Here is a 21,399-nt window from a genome sequence, read left to right on the forward strand (position 1 = left end):
ACAGAGTTTAAACCCTCATTATTGAACCTTGTTCGTATCTTAACCCTCTCTAGATGTTCTTCAGACTAACAAGCAGTGCTTATTTTATATTCCTTTTAGCTTTGTTTACCTTAGAAGGCAATGCCTTTGGGGCCCCCTGTGTATTCCCATTCAAGTATATAAATAGATGGTATGCAAAGTGCATAACAGATGATGATGACAATTCACGCCTCTGGTGTGGAACAACTGCAGATGTAGACAAAGACTCTCTAACTGGATATTGTCCGGTGAAAGGTAAGCCCTCTGGAAAGTGATGTTTAAGCATGTATTTGCTACTAAAAGGTACTGTAGTGTTTATACATATATATGTATGTATGAAACAGACACACATAATGCAAGTTTAATAATGTGTTATTATGGAATGTATATATAAATATCAGATCATATAATCTTTAAAATGTGTGGAGGCCAGTCCTTAAGACACAGATATCAAATTGAATTGAGGTGACTATGTATGGAATTTGAATTATATTGCACGTACCAATACCAACCAATCTATAATGGTATAATCTCTTAAACCAACAGTCCAGCCCAACCTAAAGTGATCCAGTCAACACACAGGAAAGACAATGCACAAAACATAACAGAGCAGTATGAAGCATCATCTGAAATTCTGTCACTCCTGCATCATGTGGGCTGACTTCTATACCATCTATACTTCACTGTTTCCAAAGCAGTCCTAGGTATCGAGTAGTCAAAATCTAATGTAGTCTATTATACAATATTAAAAGCATGACTTCACATAATTTTGGTGCTTAATCAGTGTAAATCACTTCATTGAAAACTGCCAATATTTTATAGAATATGACATTTCACAGATGAAAACTAGGATAAGTCAGATCAGAATGTGATCAAAAGTTTTGTCCAAACAACAACAGGAGTGGAAATAGGTACAGAAAAGCACATTTGTTTCAGGAGGAAAAGAATACTGGTCTCTGCATGCTTGCAGATAAATGTTACTAAGGAGGAAGGATTTGAAGCTGAGAAATCCTAGATACCCTATGTTTATGAAAGGCAAAATGCTACCTTCCCTTTGCTGAGTTAGTATAAACTACTTTTGCACTTTGAACTCAGATTCTAGGAACTAAAGTAGATTGAGGATGAAACAAGGAAATTAGAGGCTAAGAAAGGAAGGCGCTTTTTAAGAGATGTCCTTGTCAAACCAAAAATGTTGGGTGGTATTTCAAGTTGTCAACTATTGTCCACTACTGAATCTCTCTGTAGACACCCACTTTTCTTAAAAGAAAGTTCTAACTTGCATGTAATGCAAATTTCAGGCTGAATGGGCAAAAATATTTTTTCTATACATTTAGATTTGTACTTGAACAGTGTTCAGGATGTTCCTAGTTCACAGGACTTCCTCTTTTGTGAGAATTGACCACATGCCTTTAAAAGCAAACTTTGAATCTAGTGGGTTTTTTACATCCTGTAGTTTTTGTGGAGTTGCAGGCAAAGTTTGTAGGTTTTTTTTTAAACAGTAGACTGACAGGGATTTTTAAGTATCCAGAAATTAGTACAATGTTGAAAGTATAGGAAAAAATTAATACAAAAAGGAGATTCTGAATTCCAAAGACACAGGCGTCTCTGTTACAGAGACCATTCATGTCAATAAGGCACGGACTACTGTCTCTGTGTACAGTGATTTTTAAAGTTCTAATAAGATTATGTTTGCTTTAAAAAAAACAAAAGGCTTACTTTTAGATTTAGCTTCCCAACTGATGATTTCATCATTTTACCCCTGTGGTTGCAATGCTTACAGGTGACCATGATGAATTCCTGTGGACTAAAAACCATTGGACTGGAGACCTCTACCAGATCAACTCCCATTCAGCTCTCACATGGTTCCAAGCCAGAAAAAGTTGTCAGCAACAGAATGCAGAATTACTGAACATTAAAGAGCTACATGAACAAACATACCTAACAGGTATAACATTATTAAGCCCCACAAGTGCAAGGACCCTGCTGGTGTAAAATACAAGCAATGGTAATTTTCTGTTCTGTTGACAGGATTAACAAGTAATATCAACACCGATTACTGGATAGGACTGAACAGTTTGGATCTTGACAGTGGATGGGAATGGGCTGGCAACCATCCTTTCCGATATTTAAACTGGGCTTCAGGTAGGTGACTGTGGTAATTAAACACTGAAAAATATGAGCATTTAGTAAACATTCAGCTAGAAACTGCAACCACCAAGTGGGATTTATTGCAAGTGAAGAGGATTTGTGGACTGTACTACAATTGTTGAAAGAATGCAAGTGCTGTCCAGATAGGATATAACTAATATATATTATAGAATATGAATACAATCAGCTCTACACATTAGCAGATTTCACTTTTCTAGATTTAACAGTTCATGAATTTGAGTAATATGTTCTCTCTAGGAATCTCTAGGGCTTGAGCATGACTCTATGGCCAATTTCTGCAATAAAGTTGTCCATGATAACTTACAGATTCATAGAGAGAGCACTTTCCTTGGCATTTGTAGGTCCTCCAGCATGATTATACGGTCAAACTCCAGAAAAAAATAATTTGTTGTATTAAATTTTGAAGAAATACTGAGATTTACAGACATGACATGTTGTCACATTTTGTTTTGGGCCCCTCCTAAGTCCAAGAGGTAAATCATAGCAATTCGTATCAGTGCAAATATTTCCAGGAATGCAGAACATTGTCAGCCTACCAATTAGATCTCATATGCCTTGGAAAACTTCATCTACCAGAGCTTCTGTGTTCTTCAATCCTTGCCAGTCTGCAAGGTACAGTAGATATAAAAGCTTGTCAGTCTGCAAAATGTGAGCTGCTGTATCATGCAAAAATTGTCCAAATTTGAGCTTATTTTATGTAACACTATTCCAGGCATTAAATAGTTCCCACCTCTAGTTTCCAATCAATGGCTGATGATAAAGACAGAAGAAACTCCGCCTCGAAGTCATCTGTGCCCTCAAAGTCTTCCTATGAATGTAGTGAGACCTATGTATTCACTTCGTACACAAATTTTGAGCAGAGTTACTAGGAAGGATAATGTCTTTGAATCATGGGGATGGGGAGAATAAATGAATTACTCAGAACCAACATCTTGAATTTAACATGTTTTCCCAAGGTGTGGTTGATAGACTGTGATCTTGAAATGCCACTGAGCAATAACAAACGAAAACTAATTTGAGAATATTTGCATGTTTCAAGTATAGGTATGTTAACGCAGGTTGATTTGGTTCATCTTCCTCTTTTTCTTTTTTTTTTTTAAAGGTAGCCCATCTCCAGAATCAGAAAAATTATGTGGCTCAATGCAGTCAAAGAATGGTCAATGGGTGAACAATAAATGTGATCAGAAACTTGGATACATATGCAAAAAAGAAAACTCTTCATCTGATTCTTCAGTTATTCCTACAGGTAGGAAGGAAAACAGGAAATGATGTTTATGTGATGTTATGGATTTTGATAAAAATATAATGTCTTTGGTTATGTATTCAATATTATTTTATTTTATTTACAGTATTTATATTCCGCCCTTCTCACCCCGAAGGGGACTCAGGGCGGATCACATTATAACACACATAGGGCAAACATTCAATGCCCATAAACACATCAAACAGAGACTGAGAGACACACGCAGAGGCAAGTTAACGTTCTTCTGAGGGGATGTTCGATTCTGGCCACAGGGGGGAGCAGCTGCTTCATCATCCACACTGACGGCACTTCCTCATTTCAGGTCGTAAATTAGTTAATCTTGCCTCCCCACTTTATAAGTGGTACCTTATCTCCTACTTGATAGATGCAACTATCTTTCGGGTTGCTAGGTCAGCAACGAGCAGGGGCTATTTTTTATTTTTAATTGACGGGTGCTCACCCCGCCACGGGCTGGCCTCGAACTCATGACCTCATGGTCAGAGTGATTTAAGGCAGCTGCTCAACAGCTGCGCCACAGCCCGGCCCGGCCGCCACAGCCCGGCCAACAATATGTTGTTGTTGTTGTTGTTGTTGTTGTTGTTGTGTTCCTTCAATCATTTCTGGCTTAGATAAAGGTAAAGGTTTTCCCCTGACATTCAGTCTAGTCGTGCATAACTCTGGGGGTTGGTGCCCATCTCCATTTCTAAGCCGAAGAGCCAGTATTGTCCATAGATGCCTCCAAGGTCATGTGGCCAGCATGGCTGCATGGGGCGTTATTACCTTCCCGCCAGTGTGGTACCTATTGATCTACTCACATTTGCATATCTTCGAACTGCTAGGTTGGCAGAGGCTGGGGCTAACAGCGGGAGCTCACCCTGCTCTCTGGATTTGAACAGCTGACCTTTTGGTCAGCAAGTTCAACAGCTCAGCAGTTTAATCCACTGCGCCACCAGGGGCTCCCATTTCTGGTTTATGGTGATCCAAAGACAAGATGTGTTCAGTGTGGGTTTGCCTTTGTTTTCCATGTCTAAGGGAGCATGACTTGGCCAAGGTCACCCCAGTAGACTTCCACAGCTGAGCAGGGATTTGAACCCTGGTATCCAGAGTCATAATTAATGCGCAAACATTATAAATATAAGTATTATAAGACACAGGTTCAAATCTGAAATAGATTTCTACACAGAACTTTGCAGTAGTGTTTTACTATATTTTAGTGACAATTGTTGTGAACTTGTGACTGTTTCCAGTCTGTTACCATGGCTCAGACAATAAAAAGCAAGAGCAGAAGCAAAACCAATGCTCACTCTGCTATGCAAATGTATATAGATTATATTGTGTTATTATGTTGTAGATCCTTTGCCACTTCTCACCTTTGTTTATATCTGATTTTAGTATTTAGTTTGACTCTTGTCTCACATTGTTTTAGCAATACATGCAGAATAGCTTTTGCACAAGAAAGATATAATCATAGGATCCATTTGTGAAATTTCAGTTCTACGAAACCATCTATATAAATGGGGAGCGTGCATTGCATATACACAGGCTCTATATGTTCAAATGTAGTTCCTTCTACTTCTACATTAGAGATTTTAGGTTTGATGCCAGATTTATTTATTTTTCAAGATATACTATCCTGTGAAATTTGTTCAAAAATAAGAGAGAAAGTCTGAAAGGATGAACCAGTCTGATAATAAAGAATTATCATTCCATCTGCCAGGAGCTCTATGGAAAGTTTGTTAATTTGATAACTTTTTATAGGATACAAAGTGAGTGAATTATTATAAGCAAACATAATCTATAAATAAATACATTTGAGAACAATGTAATATTGACACCTGTATTGTCAATAATGTCTTAATACTAACTCCGTTATTCTCTTTTTAGATGGTTTTAAGCCAATTCAATGTCAAGGTGGCTGGACTGCCTATGCAGGCTACTGTTACTATCTTAACAGAGCACTTAAGCCCTGGAGGGATGCATTATCCTCTTGTCGAAAGGCAGATGGAGATTTAGTTAGTATACACAACTTGGAAGAATACAGCTTTGTGATTTCTCAGCTTGGTTACAGTATGTATATCCAGAATGTTCTGTCTTCATTCATATGTGATTGTGTGTGTGTGTGTATACATGGACAACAGATTTAAAAGACCTCTTTTTCAATTGCAAGCAAGCATAATGTACTGAGACTGGATTATTTGGTCTTCTCTCTTGACCTGAGAAAATAAAATTATGATAGCTGTTCCTCCACGTTTGTAGTTTGGATTTTTGCAGAATTATGATCTTCCTGATTGCTTAAGGGTGGATTAGAAATGTTTGTCCCCTTTCTATTGTTTTTGAGCCTACCCAACACCATGGTTTGGAGACTGACCATTGGACAAGTGTGGTGTCTTAATAACCGGTCACTTGTCAGGTAGTGTGTGTATGTATGTGTGTATGTGTGTGGAGTTGTTGGAGATTGATGGGCACTTATGGCATCCTCTGGTGAAGGAGATGTTTCTGGAACTGCTGCTTTAAGCTTTGTGATTGGGAAGTGAGGAAAGAGACTTTCCTTGGGGCTGACCTGGGAGTTACACCCTTACCTAAAGCCCTCTGACCTCTGGGAGGGTCACTTAGACTTTCCTAATGTGAGCCAGCCAAAGAGCAACCCACAATCAAGATTCTCCTTGGAACTCAAAAGTTTCACCCAAGGGAAGATAAGGAGGAGGTTAAGTGGAAAATTGCCTTCCTCAAATGCTCCCATGCTACGTTACTTCCCCTATTGCACTTCTTAAGAAGGATCCAAAATAGGACAGAATAAAAAAGAGTGGCCTATTTAGAACCCATCTCATTATTTCCTAATGGTCAATAAAAAGTGGGTATTATTTCCTAATGGTCAGCAAAAGATGGCTATTAGATAATATTAGGTGCTGCTCTTTTGTAGCAACCATACAAGTATCCATCTGCATTGAAACCCTTTACAGTGTACATGAAATATCTACCGTATATACTCGAGTATAAGCCGACCCGAATATGAGCCGAGGCACCTAATTTTACCACAAAAAAACCTGGGAAAACATTGACTCCAGTATAAGCCGAGAGCGGTAAATTTCAGAAATAAAATCAGATACCAATAAAATTACATTAATTGAAGCATCAGTAGGTTAAATGTTTTTGAATATGTACATAAAGCTCAAATGTATGATAAGACTGTCCAACTCTGATTAAATCATTATTCTCATCTTCTTCAATGTAAATGTGCTTATGTCTCCTTTTAATAATAATAGAGTAAAATAATACATGCAATAATAATAATAATAATAATAGGAAAATAATACATGTAGTAATAAATAGAGTAAAATAATAAATATAATGATAATAATAAGATCAGAGTGAAATAATAAATGTATTAATAATAATAAAATAGAGTAAAATAAATGTAATAGTAGCAACAATAATAGAGAAAAATAATACATGTAATAATACCAATAATAATAGAGAAAAATAATAAATGTACCATATATTCTTGAGTATAAGCTAACCCAAATATAAGCCAACCAGGACTCTCACCCGAGTATAAGCCAAAGGGGTCTTTTTCAGTCTTAAAAAAAGGGCTGAAAAACTAGGCTTATACTCAAGTATATACAGTAATTGAAATATGCAACTATAAAACCATGGAGTTATGTACCAGACAATCCTGTTCAAAAGGCAGGCTTTTTTTCATACTGAGCAAGGAAGCAAGTAAAAAACATCTATGTATGTTCTTAGAACCAACAGACCTTCTGTGGATAGGACTGAATGACCAGAGGACTGCAATGTATTTTGAATGGAGTGATGGTACACCAGTAAGATTTACCAAGTGGCAGCGGGGAGAACCCACACACGTGAATAATGTGCAAGAGGACTGTGTTATCATGAGTGGAGAGGTAAACAAAAGGCATCCCTATTTATTGACCAGAAATATATTTCCCATGCCTTGAGTTCAATTTCGTAACCTTTTTTGGTCATAGATTCCTTTGAGAACCTGATGAAAGTTGTTGAACTCTTCCAAATAATAATAATAATAATAATAATAATAATAATAATAATAATACTTTATTTGTTTTCCATCCTATCTCCCCGTGGGGACTCTGGGTGGATTCCAGCATACACAAACACAAAGGCAATCATTCAATGCCTAGAGACAACGAAACACAGATAAAGGTAAAGCTCTGATAAACACAGATAAAGGTAAAGGTTCCAGCTCTGAGAGGTGGTGCTCATCTCCATTTTTAAGCCAAAGAGCCTGCGTTGTCTGTAGATACCTCCTAGGTCACGAGGCTGGCATGACTGCATGGAGCACCATTTACCTTCCCACCGAGGTGGTACCTTTTGATCTACTCACAATTGCATGTTTTCGAACTGCTAGGTTGGCAGAAGCTGGAGCTAACAGCGGGAGCTCACCCTGCCTCGCAGATTCGAACTGCCAACTTTCCAGTCAGCAAGTTCAGCAGCTCAGCGGTTTATCCCCTTGGACCACTGTCACCCAATTTTTCCACAGAGAAATGTATACTATGGGACCACAGTATCTCCTAGGGTTTGGTTGCAGGGCCAACCCTCCCTCCCCATGAATACCAAAATGGGATTTGAGCATCCATAGTAAAATAGTGTAGTAAAATGGCATTCTTTATTTAAAATGGCAAACAACCCAATGATCTGTGAAATCATGGGAGGTTACAGCATCTCGGATAAGGGATACCCAGCCTGTACAGTACTGTAAAACAACAGCTTGACTGACAAAGACTGAAGAATTTGGCTTTTCTTGGTGAAGAATCTACTTTGCTGTTTTTTTAAAAAAATATATGATATAATACAAGGCAAACATTTATATTTTAAAATTTTACAGAACCTCATGCCACTTTTAAGTTCCTGCAGACTGCAACTGTTTGCTTATACTTCACAAGCTTCACAAAATACCTCTGTCATATGGTTTTCTCAGACCATTTTGGATAATTTAATTCTCAGAATGCTGTTTTCTCAGAACAGTAAAATTTTGGTTTGCGCTGTAGTTTTCAGAGAAGGGCACACATAAGAATTATAACATTTTGTGCTGTTGTCCACCTTGCTTAAAATGGAGTGCTTTTCACTGGCATAAAGCTCACCAAAAACTGTCCAAAAAAGTATCAAGATAAGGGTTCCTATCTCACCATATTTTGTATGTCTTTACTTTTCTGTGTCCAGAATGGATACTGGCAAGATTATTTCTGTGAAGAACAATTGGGTTTTATCTGTAAAAGAAAACCTTTGGCATCTGAGGTTTCTGAAGAAGTTGAAACAGATGATCCAAAATGCCATAAAGTAAGTTTGCAGCAAATTGTCATTATGTCTAAAAAACTATTGACATACTGAAGAGTTTATAAAAGATATTGACCATCAATTGGCCTGTCTGCCCATTATTTCATAAGTTCTATGGTATTACCCTAGATCACACTTCTCTTCTCATTGATGTAGTGAATCCAGGCTTTGCAAGAATAAAGATGGAGGGAATACCATAGGAAGTAGCTAAGAGCTGTGTGCACATCCCAAGCCATACTTTATAAATCTATTATTCCATGTGATATCTAAAACAAGGTTGCTATTATATTTAGTGAGAGAAAAGTCAGAATTCTTGGTTCAGATAAGAAAAAATAACAATAACTGGAGACCCTATGAGTTGTGTTTAGATGCTCATGTTTACAGAAGGAGAAACTGAACTGTGCATGCTACTCCTGATAAGCCAGAATTCACAAGACTGAGTTTGACTCAGTTGGGCTGCATAAACTGAAATTCAAATAAGCCTAACTTGGCAAAAAAAAAAAAACCCAATAGACTACAATAAACTCCAATCAATCATTTACAGAGATTTATGACTACATCACCCAACCTAGAAAGGGTGAAGCTTTAACATATTATTCTATTCTATATTCTGTCAGAATAAGCCATCTTTAAGTAAGGACAATTATTTAGATTTATAAATCAATATAGGCCCATCACTTTTTGTTTTCTCTTGTTTCAACAACAGAATGGCTCAACAAAACACATGAATATCCACAGTGTTAAGACATTGCCAAATCATGCAGCAAATCCTAGCTATACACCACGTATTTAATACTAATTTATCTTCCATTTCTAATATTTGTGTGTCCAATCTGTTGGCTAGCATAATTGTTGCTGATTTCCAAACTGCTGCAATCTGTCTATCTGCCAGATGCTACTTTACCCAATTCCAAAATGTTCTTTATGCAGATATAAAGAAAATGTCTGTGAAAGTTATAGAAGGTTCTAGCCCATGGTTTGTGTGTCACAAATATGCTTTGGAGAAAGAAGACTTTAGCACAGCCATCAAGGAATCCTTATGGTTCATCTTAAAGTTCATTGTAGGCCAGTGACTGCATAAATGGATGGGATTATGCTATATATATAAAATGTAACAGATGCTATACTAATATTGTAGTAACTTGTCGCTGATGGTTTTTTTCCATGGTAGGGCTGGAAAAGGCATGATTTATATTGTTACTTCATTGGACAGACCACTAAAACTTTTTCAGAAGCAAAGACGTTCTGCGAAGCAGCCAAGGGATTTCTGACTTCTGTGGAGGACAGGTATACAAATGAATTTGTGATTTCTTCCAACTCTATTTGTCTATGATTTAGTATAGTTTAAGATAAATTGGAATACACACACACACACACACACATTCCTGTTTGATATTGATAAAAATATAGCTGTATTTCGAAAGCTGTTTGGATAAGGGAGGAATAGTGGAAAATCTCGAGACCAATTTTGAGGTTTGAGCATCTTATAGCCTGGAGTAGCCCCCAAATGCCATATAAAAAACTGAAATCAAAAGGGATTTCATGTGTTGCCTGTTATTGGGCTTAGCATTCAGAGTTATTTTTAATTTTAAAAAATCTATATGAATTTCTTTTTTTGTATTTATAATATATATAGTGTCATGTACAACTCTATATCAAGCAAGTCTAGTTACTCTCTATTGATTTATTCACTATGAAGGTATAATGCTTGGTGTCCTGGAAGCACAGACACCCTCCTTCTATAGCTGTGTTTTATGGATATGCTAGGTTATGCATTCTGTATATATATTCTGGCCAAAAGACCAAATACATTGATCAAACATGTGTAGTTTTAACACACTTGTCACCTGTTCCTCTCTCCAGATATGAACAGGCCTATTTGACTAGTCTAGTTGGCCTGCGTTCTGAAAGATATTTCTGGATAGGCCTCTCAGATATAGAGCGACCAGGGACATTCAACTGGACCAATGGAGATAAAATGTCGTTCACTCACTGGAATTCAGAAATGCCTGGTATGTACTCTAAAGGTCTACATGGATTAAATATGATTGTGGAAAGCCATTGGTTAGTAGCCAGCTGCAATAAATCACTACTGACCGAGAGGTCATGAGTTTGAAGCCAGCTCGGGTCAGGGCAAGTTCCTGACCATTAATAGTCCAGCTTGCTGTTGACCTATGCAGCCAAAAGACAGTTGCCTCTGTCAAGTAGGAATTTATGTACTGTTTATGCAGGGAGGCTAATTTAACTAATTTACGACGCCATAAAATCTCCAGCACTTGCGGAAGAATGAGGAAGCATTTCATCAGGCACTTGGTGTCACAAGTGGATGGTGAAGCGGTAACTCTCCCTGTGTCCAGAATTGAGCATACCCTCATGAAGCCAGAAGCTGGAACGTTAAATTGCCTCTGTGTTTGTCTATATATGTTGTGTGTCTAATGGCATAGAATGTTTGCCATGTATATGTGCATTGTGATCCACCCTGAGTCCCCTTCAGGGTGAGAAGGGCGGAATACAAATACTGTAAATAAATAAATAACATTTTGGGGTGGAGGCAAGAGCTATTTACAGTGCCGGATTTACAATTTCACTCAGGTTTGCTTAAGCATGCCCCACACCCCCCGTTGACCAGGGGTGGGCCATCTTCCTGCCAAAAGCAATTTTTATGATGGATTTTGCTTATGTGGCCCAAGTAAGGGACCTCATAACTTAACTAGTACACAGCCTCATTTGTCCTAAGTCCAGCACTCAGTATTTATATGAAGACAACTTCAGTGTAACTGGCACCTGTCTTGCATCCCCAAAAGGGCAAAGTCCTGGCTGCGTGGCCATGAGAACAGGAATGGCAGCTGGATTATGGGATGTTGTGGACTGCAAGGAGAAGGCAGCTTTCCTCTGCAAACAATGGGCAAAAGGTGTGACACCCCCTCCTGTCCCACCAGTAACTGATGCACCCTCGTGTCCAGATGGATGGACCCCAAGCCCAACTAGGAGTGTGTGCTTCAAAGTAAGTATCCAGATTTTCTGGTGCGAAGTGGTTCATATATGAAAACCTGGAATTTAGAAGTGTGTACCACTTTTAGGATTTCAGCCAAAACTAGGATATCTCCTTAAAAATATTCTGATTATTATTGCAGTACAGCTTTTCAGTCAAAAGTAGAACTATTATTTATGAGGGTTTAACAGATCTTTTTCAAAGCTGACTTCACACACACACACACAAAAATTGAGGATTATGCCTTATCCAATAACACCATTTTATTCATGTATTGCTTCAGATTGATTGAGAAGCTTTGTAATGACCTCATTTCGTGACAAGTACAGGTAGTTTTGGAGTATGTTGAGAAAACAAAAAAGGGAGTAGTAAAATTCAGAGGGGGGTAATTTAGAGACGTTTTGATTCAAAATGCGTTTTATGCCCTTAGGCATTTATTCAAGGAAAATATCTAAAGAAAACATGGTTTGAAGCACTAGATTTTTGTAAAGAAATTGGAGGAGACCTGCCTTCTATCCACAGTCAAGAAGAGCAAGATAAGATAGAGGAACTGTGAGTTTCACCATATTCTTATCCTTATTTTGTACCTAGATTTATCTTCTGAGTAATATGCCCCATTGTATCCAATGATATTTACACTCAGGAAGCAATTGCTAGGGTTGTACAGGGGCATTGTTTGTCTTTTTCCACCCAGGAATTTTGGGATTGAATCAACCAAGGTGATGATTTCAAAATGGTTGAAGAGTTGCTATCGTTTATATTATGGTCATTCCTACCCCACTAAACTGCCACAAGTGTGAGCTCATTCAGCTAGATCTATGACAACGGGCTCTATGTCAACATTTAGGGTGTTGGCAGCAGGCAGCAGGTTGGAAGGAGCCAATGGAAATATAATGTTGTAGAAACAAGCATTAGTGACAAAGCTTCAGTTGAGATACCTTTTCCCCATAACTCTTTCAGGTCTGAATTTCCCTTCCTAGGGATAGATTTCTCTCACTTCCCATTGTCTCATCCTCATTCTTAACTGTGAGTTGTTTGTAAGTCGGATGTTTGTAACTTGGGGACTGCCTTTTTTATATATCTATTTCAGGCTTGACTCAGAACATTCCTGGATTGGTTTAAATAATTTAGACCCTGAGAAAGGTTTGGTTTGGAGTGATGGATCCCCTGTGAGTAAACTAATTTGAACTGATGTATTGGTAGCATAGTTGTTGTTATTCTTAATTCATTTCTATCCCGCTTTTCTCTCGTGGGTGGGATTCAAAGCGGCGTTATTAACTCAACAGTGTAAATATTGGGCTGAAAAGTGAGGGCGGGGAGGCCACACAATTGATCTTTAACCTTTCTGAAATATAAGACTGTATTATTTACAGAGTTTCAGCCTTTATTAGATGACAGTATAAATTTTAATTTGCATTGAACTTTTGGATCAAATATGACAATTAAGGCCATTTTGTAATTTTACCATTCTTTGTGTTGTTCTTTTCACATTCATTTTTCTGTTCTTGAATTTTTATGTGACTGCCCTAGAATCTTACTGTTTTACCTAAGATCTTGCATCACAGTATACACTACACAGTTTTATACACTTTAGGTTATCAAGTCCATGAAATGCCTCGCATCCTATAAAACCCCATCGATTCCCCAATTACTGCGAAATGTAAAATAAAATTGTTATCAGAGAAGTTATCAAACATAAATCATCATATCATAATGCCCCCCCCCCCCCCCCCCGAGAAGAAAGCTTTCACCTTAATTAACAAGTGAAACCAGGTAGATTCTATGGTTTAAGATGATGAGATTTGATGTAATCTAATGGCTATGCATGTGTACTGGAAAAGTGGTCAAGTTTTAAATTTTCCCTTATCTATGAATTTATAAGGGTGTAAAATAAAAGGATGCTTATGGGAAAGAAGTTAACATTCAATTACTAAGAGTCTCTAATGATTTCTCCTTCGTGGTCTCTGCTGAAATGAGCACATATGATACCTGATGCACCTGTGCAGCAATCAGTGGAAATCTCTGGCAAGCCTAATGCTTCCCAGAGGTTTCCACTGATTGCTGCACAGGTGCATCAGGTAACATATGTGCTCATTTCACAGATGACCACTCCAAGAAACATGGTTACAAGTAAGCAACCATTCTTTTTCCATACTTCACTCCCATGTTTGCTGACTAAAAGCTGTTAGGAAACAGCAATATTAACTTTGATATTGTGTAGTTCCTTATTAGAAAATGATAGTTTAGTTAATTTTAATTACATAGAACTAAATTTTATTGTTTATATATATTCTACTTATCGTCTGTGGAGTGCTATTAAAATAGAACAATGATATTATGTTGGTTGGAGAATCTGGATGTTCAAGAATATCTATTTGGTTACGTTGATTGAGTTATTTTAGAAGCTCTAATTTGGAAAGTAACTTCTCCAAATTCTGTCTATAACCTGCAACATCTTAAAAGGGAAATGACAGCCTTTTCTCCTCTAACTGTAAATAGACACACATATAAAACACGTATAAATATTCTGAAGTATTCTGGTGATTTTAGTAAGATAATGTGCTACAGAATATCATTTCTTTATTAACAGGTAGACTATAATAATGATATGTTCGCATCATTCTCTCATCGAAACATGGAAAGAGGTTGCAAAATAATTCAAGACTATTTTGGAATCTGGAGTACTATCTTATGCTATCATTTGAACATGTGGATTTGCCAAATACAAAGAGGTAAAAGAAATATTTATTAAGCAAAAACATCTAGGGCTGTGTTTGTTAAGTGTTTATGATTCTGATACAGATCGTGTTTTCAGTCAAGTGATTGAAAAAGGTGTTGCGCTAATTATTTCCATTATAAACATTGCAGAGTCCAAATTCTTGGGCCTGATTATTATGTTACATTCTCAAATGTAATGCACAATTAGCCCTCCACATTCATGAGGGTTAGGAAGACAGAAACCCTATGAAAGTGGGAAAAAGGGGTATTTCTGGTTATGTGGAAATGCTGTTCTTCCATCAAAGCAGTGGGAATGGAAGGCGGGCAGCAACATTTATTTATTTATTTATTTATTTATTTATTTACATTATTTATATTCTGCCCTTCTCACCCCGAAGGGGACTCAGGGCTGATTACAATGCATTCTATGCCATTATCAGACATACCACATATACAGACAGACAATAGAGGCTATTTTAACATTTTTCCAGCTTCCGTCTTCATGAGGGTATGCTCGATTACAGCCACAGGGTGAGCTACTGCTTCATCATCCATCATCCACTGTGACTCTGAGTTCTTTTGGATGGTAGTACTTCCTCACATTCTTTGCACACTGCCGGCAGTTTTATGGTGTCATAAATTAAGTTAAATTATCCTCCCCACATTAAGGGGTACCTAGAATTCTCTACTTACAGACACATCTGTTTTTGAGTTGCTTAGGTCGGTAGCAAGCTAGGCTATTAACAATCGGGAGCTTTAACCCAAACCCAGGCTTTGAACCAATGACCTGACAGTCATTGTTGATTTATTGCTGCTGGCTACTAACCAGCTGCACCACAGCCCGGCCCTGTGGTCCCCAACTTGGAAACCTAGGAAACAGCTAGCTGCCAGAATTGCACAGACATACAACATGTACAGTATGTTAATATGTGGTAAGCTGTTAATATATAATGCACTAAGTTTAATTTTTGTTGTTTTTATTAATTATTGATACCAAATTAAGATTGCATTTGATTATTTATCATTAATACATATTTTATTTTTCAGGTATATCCTTAAAACCAGAACCAAAGAATACTTTTGGTATGTTGGCCAATTTCTCATCAAAAACCAGAATGTATGTAATTTCTATTGACACTTCTAATGGCACTGTATACATGTTATTTCTTTTTCTTTTTCTGCAGAATATTCTTTCAAAATTGTTGAAGATGGGTGGGTTGCATATGAAAGCAATGAATATTATTTCAGTAATTTCACTTTGCCTGCAGAAAAGGCTCAAGCATTCTGCAAGAAACATGGTGGTAAACTCACAGTCATTGAGAATGAAAATGAACGAAAGTTTTTGTGGAAATATGTAAGAAATCTGTTTTCTCAAATCAAAAATAATTTTGTTCAAAAACCAATGGGAAATTGTTTAGGAATAGCCATTTCTGTGCCTGTTCAACTTTCAGTTCTACATGGAAGCAATAGATATAATACAACCAGAAATCTGTGGAGATTAACCTTGCAGATGTGAACCTTGATGCTCCATGATTCTAGTGCCAAATCCTATATTAAAGGGAGGGCTGCAAAAAGAGGAAAATATATATTATAATCTAATTAAACAGTATCATGGATTTGAGTTGATTTAGTGCCATCCAGTGTTGTGCCCTGTCTTGAGCCGCGAGGAGAGGAAGGTAACAAATCATCATCATCTAGTCATCCAGTACACATCGGTGATCATTTTTAAAACTTGTCTCTTGAGCAGATCCACTAGATTGTGTGTTATTTACCAAATGTATGTTACAACTGTAGATGTTTGATGTATGCAAACACATTAATAGAGTTACTACAATTTAGTTCTCAAAATCCACCAAACTGTATAGTGTCTATTGAGGCAACACTAGTACTGAAAATGCATGTAACATATTCAAATACATGAATACCATTTGCCATCTTTAAATACAATTTGCCATCTTTAAATCAAAAGAGTATTCAAAGACCAAATTGTTCGCCCCCTTATCCCAGGACTCAAAATTAGGCACCGAAACCAAAAGGAACTTAATTCGTCCTATAAGTCCATTACAGTTGTCACAGAGAGCATTAGATAAAGATCTCGATTCTCCAGCACAGGCCTTAACCCCATCAAAAAAAAAAAACACTCTTTCAAATTGTTGACACCATCCCAGAATAGCTCACCCCCAAACACGCAAAATAATATCTTTTTCCAACTAGCACAGGAATTTTCCCTATCAGCTTCCCTACTCAGTAGCACACTCAGTGGTCAACTCTATCTCCAGGGAGAGGGGGAAGTTCTGGGGCCGGGGGGGGGGGGGTGGGTGGGTGGGCGGACAACATTGGGGTCATGTGGGGTAGGAGAGGACACGATTGAGTCTATCGATCCAGGGAGAAGTGCACGAGAGTCCTTGCGACCCTGAGTAGAGATAGGCTGGATAGCCTATATGACAGACCCCCTGGGCTTAAGGTCCTGCTGTTAAATGCCAGATCCGTTAACGGCAAAACAACGCCATCCAGGAGTTCCACCAGGAATTGAAAACATGGATTTTCCGAAGCGCCTTTGGGTGAATAAGGCCACCAGACATGTAAATCTGGTTACAAAATTGTACTGCAGTTTCTTATTACACCTCACTCTATATATCTTAGCACTTTAGTTTGTCCCTTTCCTACTCTGACTTTACTTACAGACCCTTTTAGAGTCCTTGCACTAGTCACCCTCTGTTATATGTGTAATTGATGCTAAGTTTTTAAGAACACTATATATAATGTGCATATTTTACTGCTGTATTGTGTTAACAACTGTTTTAAACCACTGTTTTTATGCAAAGTTATGATGTTGTGTTGGGCTTGTCCCTGTTGTCAGCCGCCCCGAGTCCCTTCTGGGAGACGGTGGTGGGATACAAAAATAAAGTTGTTGTTATTATTATTATTATTATTATTATTATTATTATTATTATTATTAGCTTCTTCAGCTAGGGTCGCAGCTGGTGCACAAGCTTTAATTGTGCAAAGGCCCTCCCAGCCGCAGCTGACACCTGAGTGTCAAGCATCAGCGCTGAGTCTAGAAGGACCCCAGACTGTGAACCTCTGTCCTCAGGGGAAGATGTATTCTGCTCTTATTGTGGAAAAACAGAATTAAATCCATCAGGAGAGAAGCTCATACATTTATATTAAACGTATATGATACTTTTTGCATTAATTGCCAATGCTTTCTTTTGCATATTTTAGAATTACTTTCGTGGATCTCAATATAACTGTTATATTGGCTTAATTTTGGGTATGGATGGAAAGTTTGGGTAAGTAAGCAATATCTTAATGTATATCTATATCTCTTACTAGTTACCAAAGTTGTTAAAAAATCAAAGGCCTTTGACAACAAATCAAAAGATCTTTACATAAAGGGAATTCAAGAAGGATGCAAGGTTCTTAAATGTGAGGTATTAAAGGCACAATTTCAAATAGTTCTACTGAGAAAGAAAAATGGGAGGTTTCTATTTTTTAAATTTTTTTTATTACATTTCAACAATTAACAAAATTTTAGCGATGCATGTCTTATTTCAATATACATAATACCAAAAGTAAGTAATGCTTAAATGACATTTTAAACGATCCTTTGGAATGTAACACCCCCCCTCCCCTCCCCCGTTTCCCCCTCCCCCCTGGAACAGCAATTCAATATATTATCATTGTATCATTTTAACTGTGTGGAACGCCTGGTTCAAGGTGGTGTATCTTTCGTCTCCATCTATTTTGTTAATTAGGACTGACCATTTCCTGAACCAATCAGGTTCTTTTAGACAATTTGTATATTTTCTTTTCCTTTGATTAATGAAATCATTGATTATATATTCTGATATATAAGACCACCAAATTTCTATGTTCCATTTTGTCTCATCCCTCCATCCTTGGGCTATTGTGGCTTGTATTGCGGCTGTCATATATTTTAGAATCTCGGTCCAATTATTGTTATCTTCCCTTACCTTTATTGTGAGGGACATAAATCTGGCTTTGTCCCATATTAATTCGTTCCCTATTATTTCTTCCATTTCTTTTCTTATTTTGCTATAAAAGATTTGAATTTTTCTACAGTCCCACCACATGTGGGAGAATGAACCTATTCCCCCACATTTATGCCAACATTTGTTTGAGGTACTTCCCGTTATATGAGCCAATTGTAGGGGGGTTCTATACCATTTTGTGATTATTTTCCTTTGTGTTTCTTTGATCCTTATATGATAGAATATAATGGATAGAATAATTAGAAGGAAATTAGAAACAGATAAAGGAATGATTGGGCTATGGTATGATGTACTAATTACCTTAACTTATAATACGAAAGAAACGCTTACAGAGATCTGGAAACAGGAAAAAAAACTTTACTGAGAAACTAATTGGGTCATGGATCAATAATATTCATAAAATGGGAGGTTTCTAAAGAATGGTTGAAGACATTTCAATGGAGCTAAGATTTAAAGAAGGCATTTACATAGAATGGAAAAAAGGGAGAAATCACCAAAGAGGAATTCAGTCTAATAGCATGTGTAAGGAGGAAATCAGAAAAACTAAAGTGCAGAATGAGCTCAGGCTTACTCATGAGGCCAAAAGCAATAAAAATGTGCGTTTTTGTGATGCCTATAGCCAGGTCTACACAACCTGTGGCCCTCTTGGTGTTTGGGGATCCAACTTCCAGAAGCCTTAGCCAGCTTCTCGAATGGTCAGGAATTCTAGGAGCTGAAATCCAAAACATTTGGAGGACCACAGGTTGTGCAGCCCTGTAAAAGGAACAGTGAAAAGACCAAACTACTTAACACCTTCCTTCCTTCAGTTTTCTAAGAAAAGGAAAACCTTGATTTTACCATTTTATATAAGAGATACAATTTTGCTATGCCATTGTATATATTGGGACTAAATTTTTTTTAAAAACTTCTCAACTGTAACACAATCACACAGAGACATGGGTGGGGGGAATAACAGAAAGCAGTGGGAAATAATTTTACTCCTTCGCCCCCCATCTCCTCCCCCCTCAAGTGAACTATTCTTCTCTGTCTAGCGCCCCCTTTTGGCCTCCGCCCAGATAATGGAACAATACCATATAAACTACTAATAACATGGTTCTGGCCAATAATGTCTTGTAATTTTCTTTAGCTGGATAGATGGATCTCCAGTGACGTATGCAGCCTGGGCCCCTAATGAACCCAACTTGGCAAATGATGATGAACATTGTGTGGTTATGTACAGTAGTACAGGCAAGTAGCATAACTGTGAACAATTTGAGTATGAGTATATGAGGGAGGGGCAAAAAATTAATAAATATATTGAAAGTTTATCACACAGTGGTGTGGTTTCCTATTTAGTCATACTTAGAGGAAATCCGCTGAAATCCCTGAAATTTTGGTTAGGTATAATTATTAAAGCCATTAAAATGAGTTGGCCTTAATTTTAAATTATTTTAAGAAATCTGTTTCACATATAATGACATCTGGAATGTACTAAATTCCAAATCAATATCATTATTTCACACACACACACACACACACACACACATATATATAATTAAAATCCTGCTTTTACCTTACATGGGATCCAAAGTAGCTTATACCATATACAGTAGAGTCTCACTTATCCAGCCTTCATTTACCCAGCGTTCTATATTATCTAACGCAGTCTGCCTCCCTCCCGGATCCACAACTGTTTCTCTAGGCAGCAACACGCAGCAGACCAACACGCCCAACAAAAACACAAATGCAGCCACACTCCCAAACAAGTGGAAGACTTGTAAAACATGTCTTGGTGCTTAATTTGTAAAATCATAATGTAATTTGAAATTGAATAGGCTTAATCCCTCCTTATTATCCAATATTTTCGCTTATCCAACATTCTGCTGGCCTGTTTATGTTGGATAACTGAGACTCTACTGTAATATACATATATTGATGTGTATATTATACAGAGCAAGTGTGTTTCTACACAAGATATGATTCCCGTATAGTTTTTGTTGCTCCTGTTAGTGGTATTATAATTTCATCTCTAACATATACTTGAAACGCCATTGGCCTTTTGTTTGTGAGAGGGAACTTATCACTGGATAAAATATGTCTTTATTCAGGCTTATGGAACGATATAAATTGTGGTGCAGAGAATGGCTTCATCTGCAAGAGGCACAATAGTTCTGTCGCTGCAACTGTTGTTCCCACATCACCTGAGCCTCTTGGAGGGTGTGCAGAAGGCTGGCTTTTGTTTGATAACAAGGTAAAGCAGTCATAAGAGATAGTCTAATGAACAAAATTATTAAAATATTGCAACATGTATTGTCTTTTAAAATATATGAATTAATAAACTGTTAATTATCTGCCTCTGGTATATTAATATCATTTCATGGTGGATGATATCAATGTTGATTTTGATATTTGACACGATTATCAGACTTTTAGAGAGAGTTTGTCTTTCATCTGCAGTGCTTCCAAATCTTTGGTTTTCATGAAGAAGAAAGGAAAAACTGGTCTGCTGCGCGCACCCATTGCAAATCCCAAGGTGGAAACCTGGCCTCTATACCAAGCAAAGCTGTTCAAGGTGTGGCTGATTCATTAAAACAGATTTATATAGGCTTAACAATTTTAAATATCCAAGACTAAAGTTAACTCCATAGAACAGGATAAACTCCAGCATGGCTTCTTCTCTTGCCACTTTTGTTCTGTGAGAAGACCTGGAAAACACAGAGAGCTAGCGATTGGGACAGTGTTGCACTTCTGCCAAAAGTCTCCAAGCTTCTCCCTTAGCAGCATGAGAAGAATCCACACTGCAGAAGCTCCAGCTCAGAGTTTCTCAAACTGTTCTCCCCAGATGTTTTGGACTTCATCTCCTACAATTCCTAACAGCTGGGATACTGGCTGGGAGGCTGCCTGGAGCTGAAGTCCAAAGCATTGGTGGAGAACAGTTTGGGGAACACTGCTCT

The 21,399-nt window shown here is 37.6% G+C and overlaps 1 protein-coding gene across 1 annotated transcript in view; it reads left to right on the top strand.

The window, feature by feature from the left end:
* Nucleotides 1–21,399, top strand: part of LOC100553319 (macrophage mannose receptor 1) — a 43,640-nt gene that overhangs the window by 3,366 nt on the left and 18,875 nt on the right. The window contains exons 3-21 of the mRNA XM_016994302.2: nt 100–273; nt 1,799–1,963; nt 2,047–2,160; nt 3,290–3,433; nt 5,315–5,497; nt 7,175–7,332; nt 8,627–8,743; nt 9,912–10,027; nt 10,604–10,752; nt 11,545–11,744; nt 12,163–12,284; nt 12,823–12,901; nt 14,323–14,464; nt 15,498–15,533; nt 15,635–15,804; nt 17,676–17,743; nt 19,593–19,693; nt 20,554–20,696; nt 20,903–21,017. Of these exons, the coding sequence (XP_016849791.1) occupies nt 100–273; nt 1,799–1,963; nt 2,047–2,160; nt 3,290–3,433; nt 5,315–5,497; nt 7,175–7,332; nt 8,627–8,743; nt 9,912–10,027; nt 10,604–10,752; nt 11,545–11,744; nt 12,163–12,284; nt 12,823–12,901; nt 14,323–14,464; nt 15,498–15,533; nt 15,635–15,804; nt 17,676–17,743; nt 19,593–19,693; nt 20,554–20,696; nt 20,903–21,017 (2,496 nt within the window). The remainder of the gene's footprint in view (nt 1–99; nt 274–1,798; nt 1,964–2,046; nt 2,161–3,289; nt 3,434–5,314; nt 5,498–7,174; nt 7,333–8,626; nt 8,744–9,911; nt 10,028–10,603; nt 10,753–11,544; nt 11,745–12,162; nt 12,285–12,822; nt 12,902–14,322; nt 14,465–15,497; nt 15,534–15,634; nt 15,805–17,675; nt 17,744–19,592; nt 19,694–20,553; nt 20,697–20,902; nt 21,018–21,399) is intronic.

The sequence above is a fragment of the Anolis carolinensis genome, chromosome 6, assembly GCF_035594765.1.
Source record: "Anolis carolinensis isolate JA03-04 chromosome 6, rAnoCar3.1.pri, whole genome shotgun sequence".
In the NCBI taxonomy this organism is placed as follows: domain Eukaryota; kingdom Metazoa; phylum Chordata; class Lepidosauria; order Squamata; family Dactyloidae; genus Anolis; species Anolis carolinensis.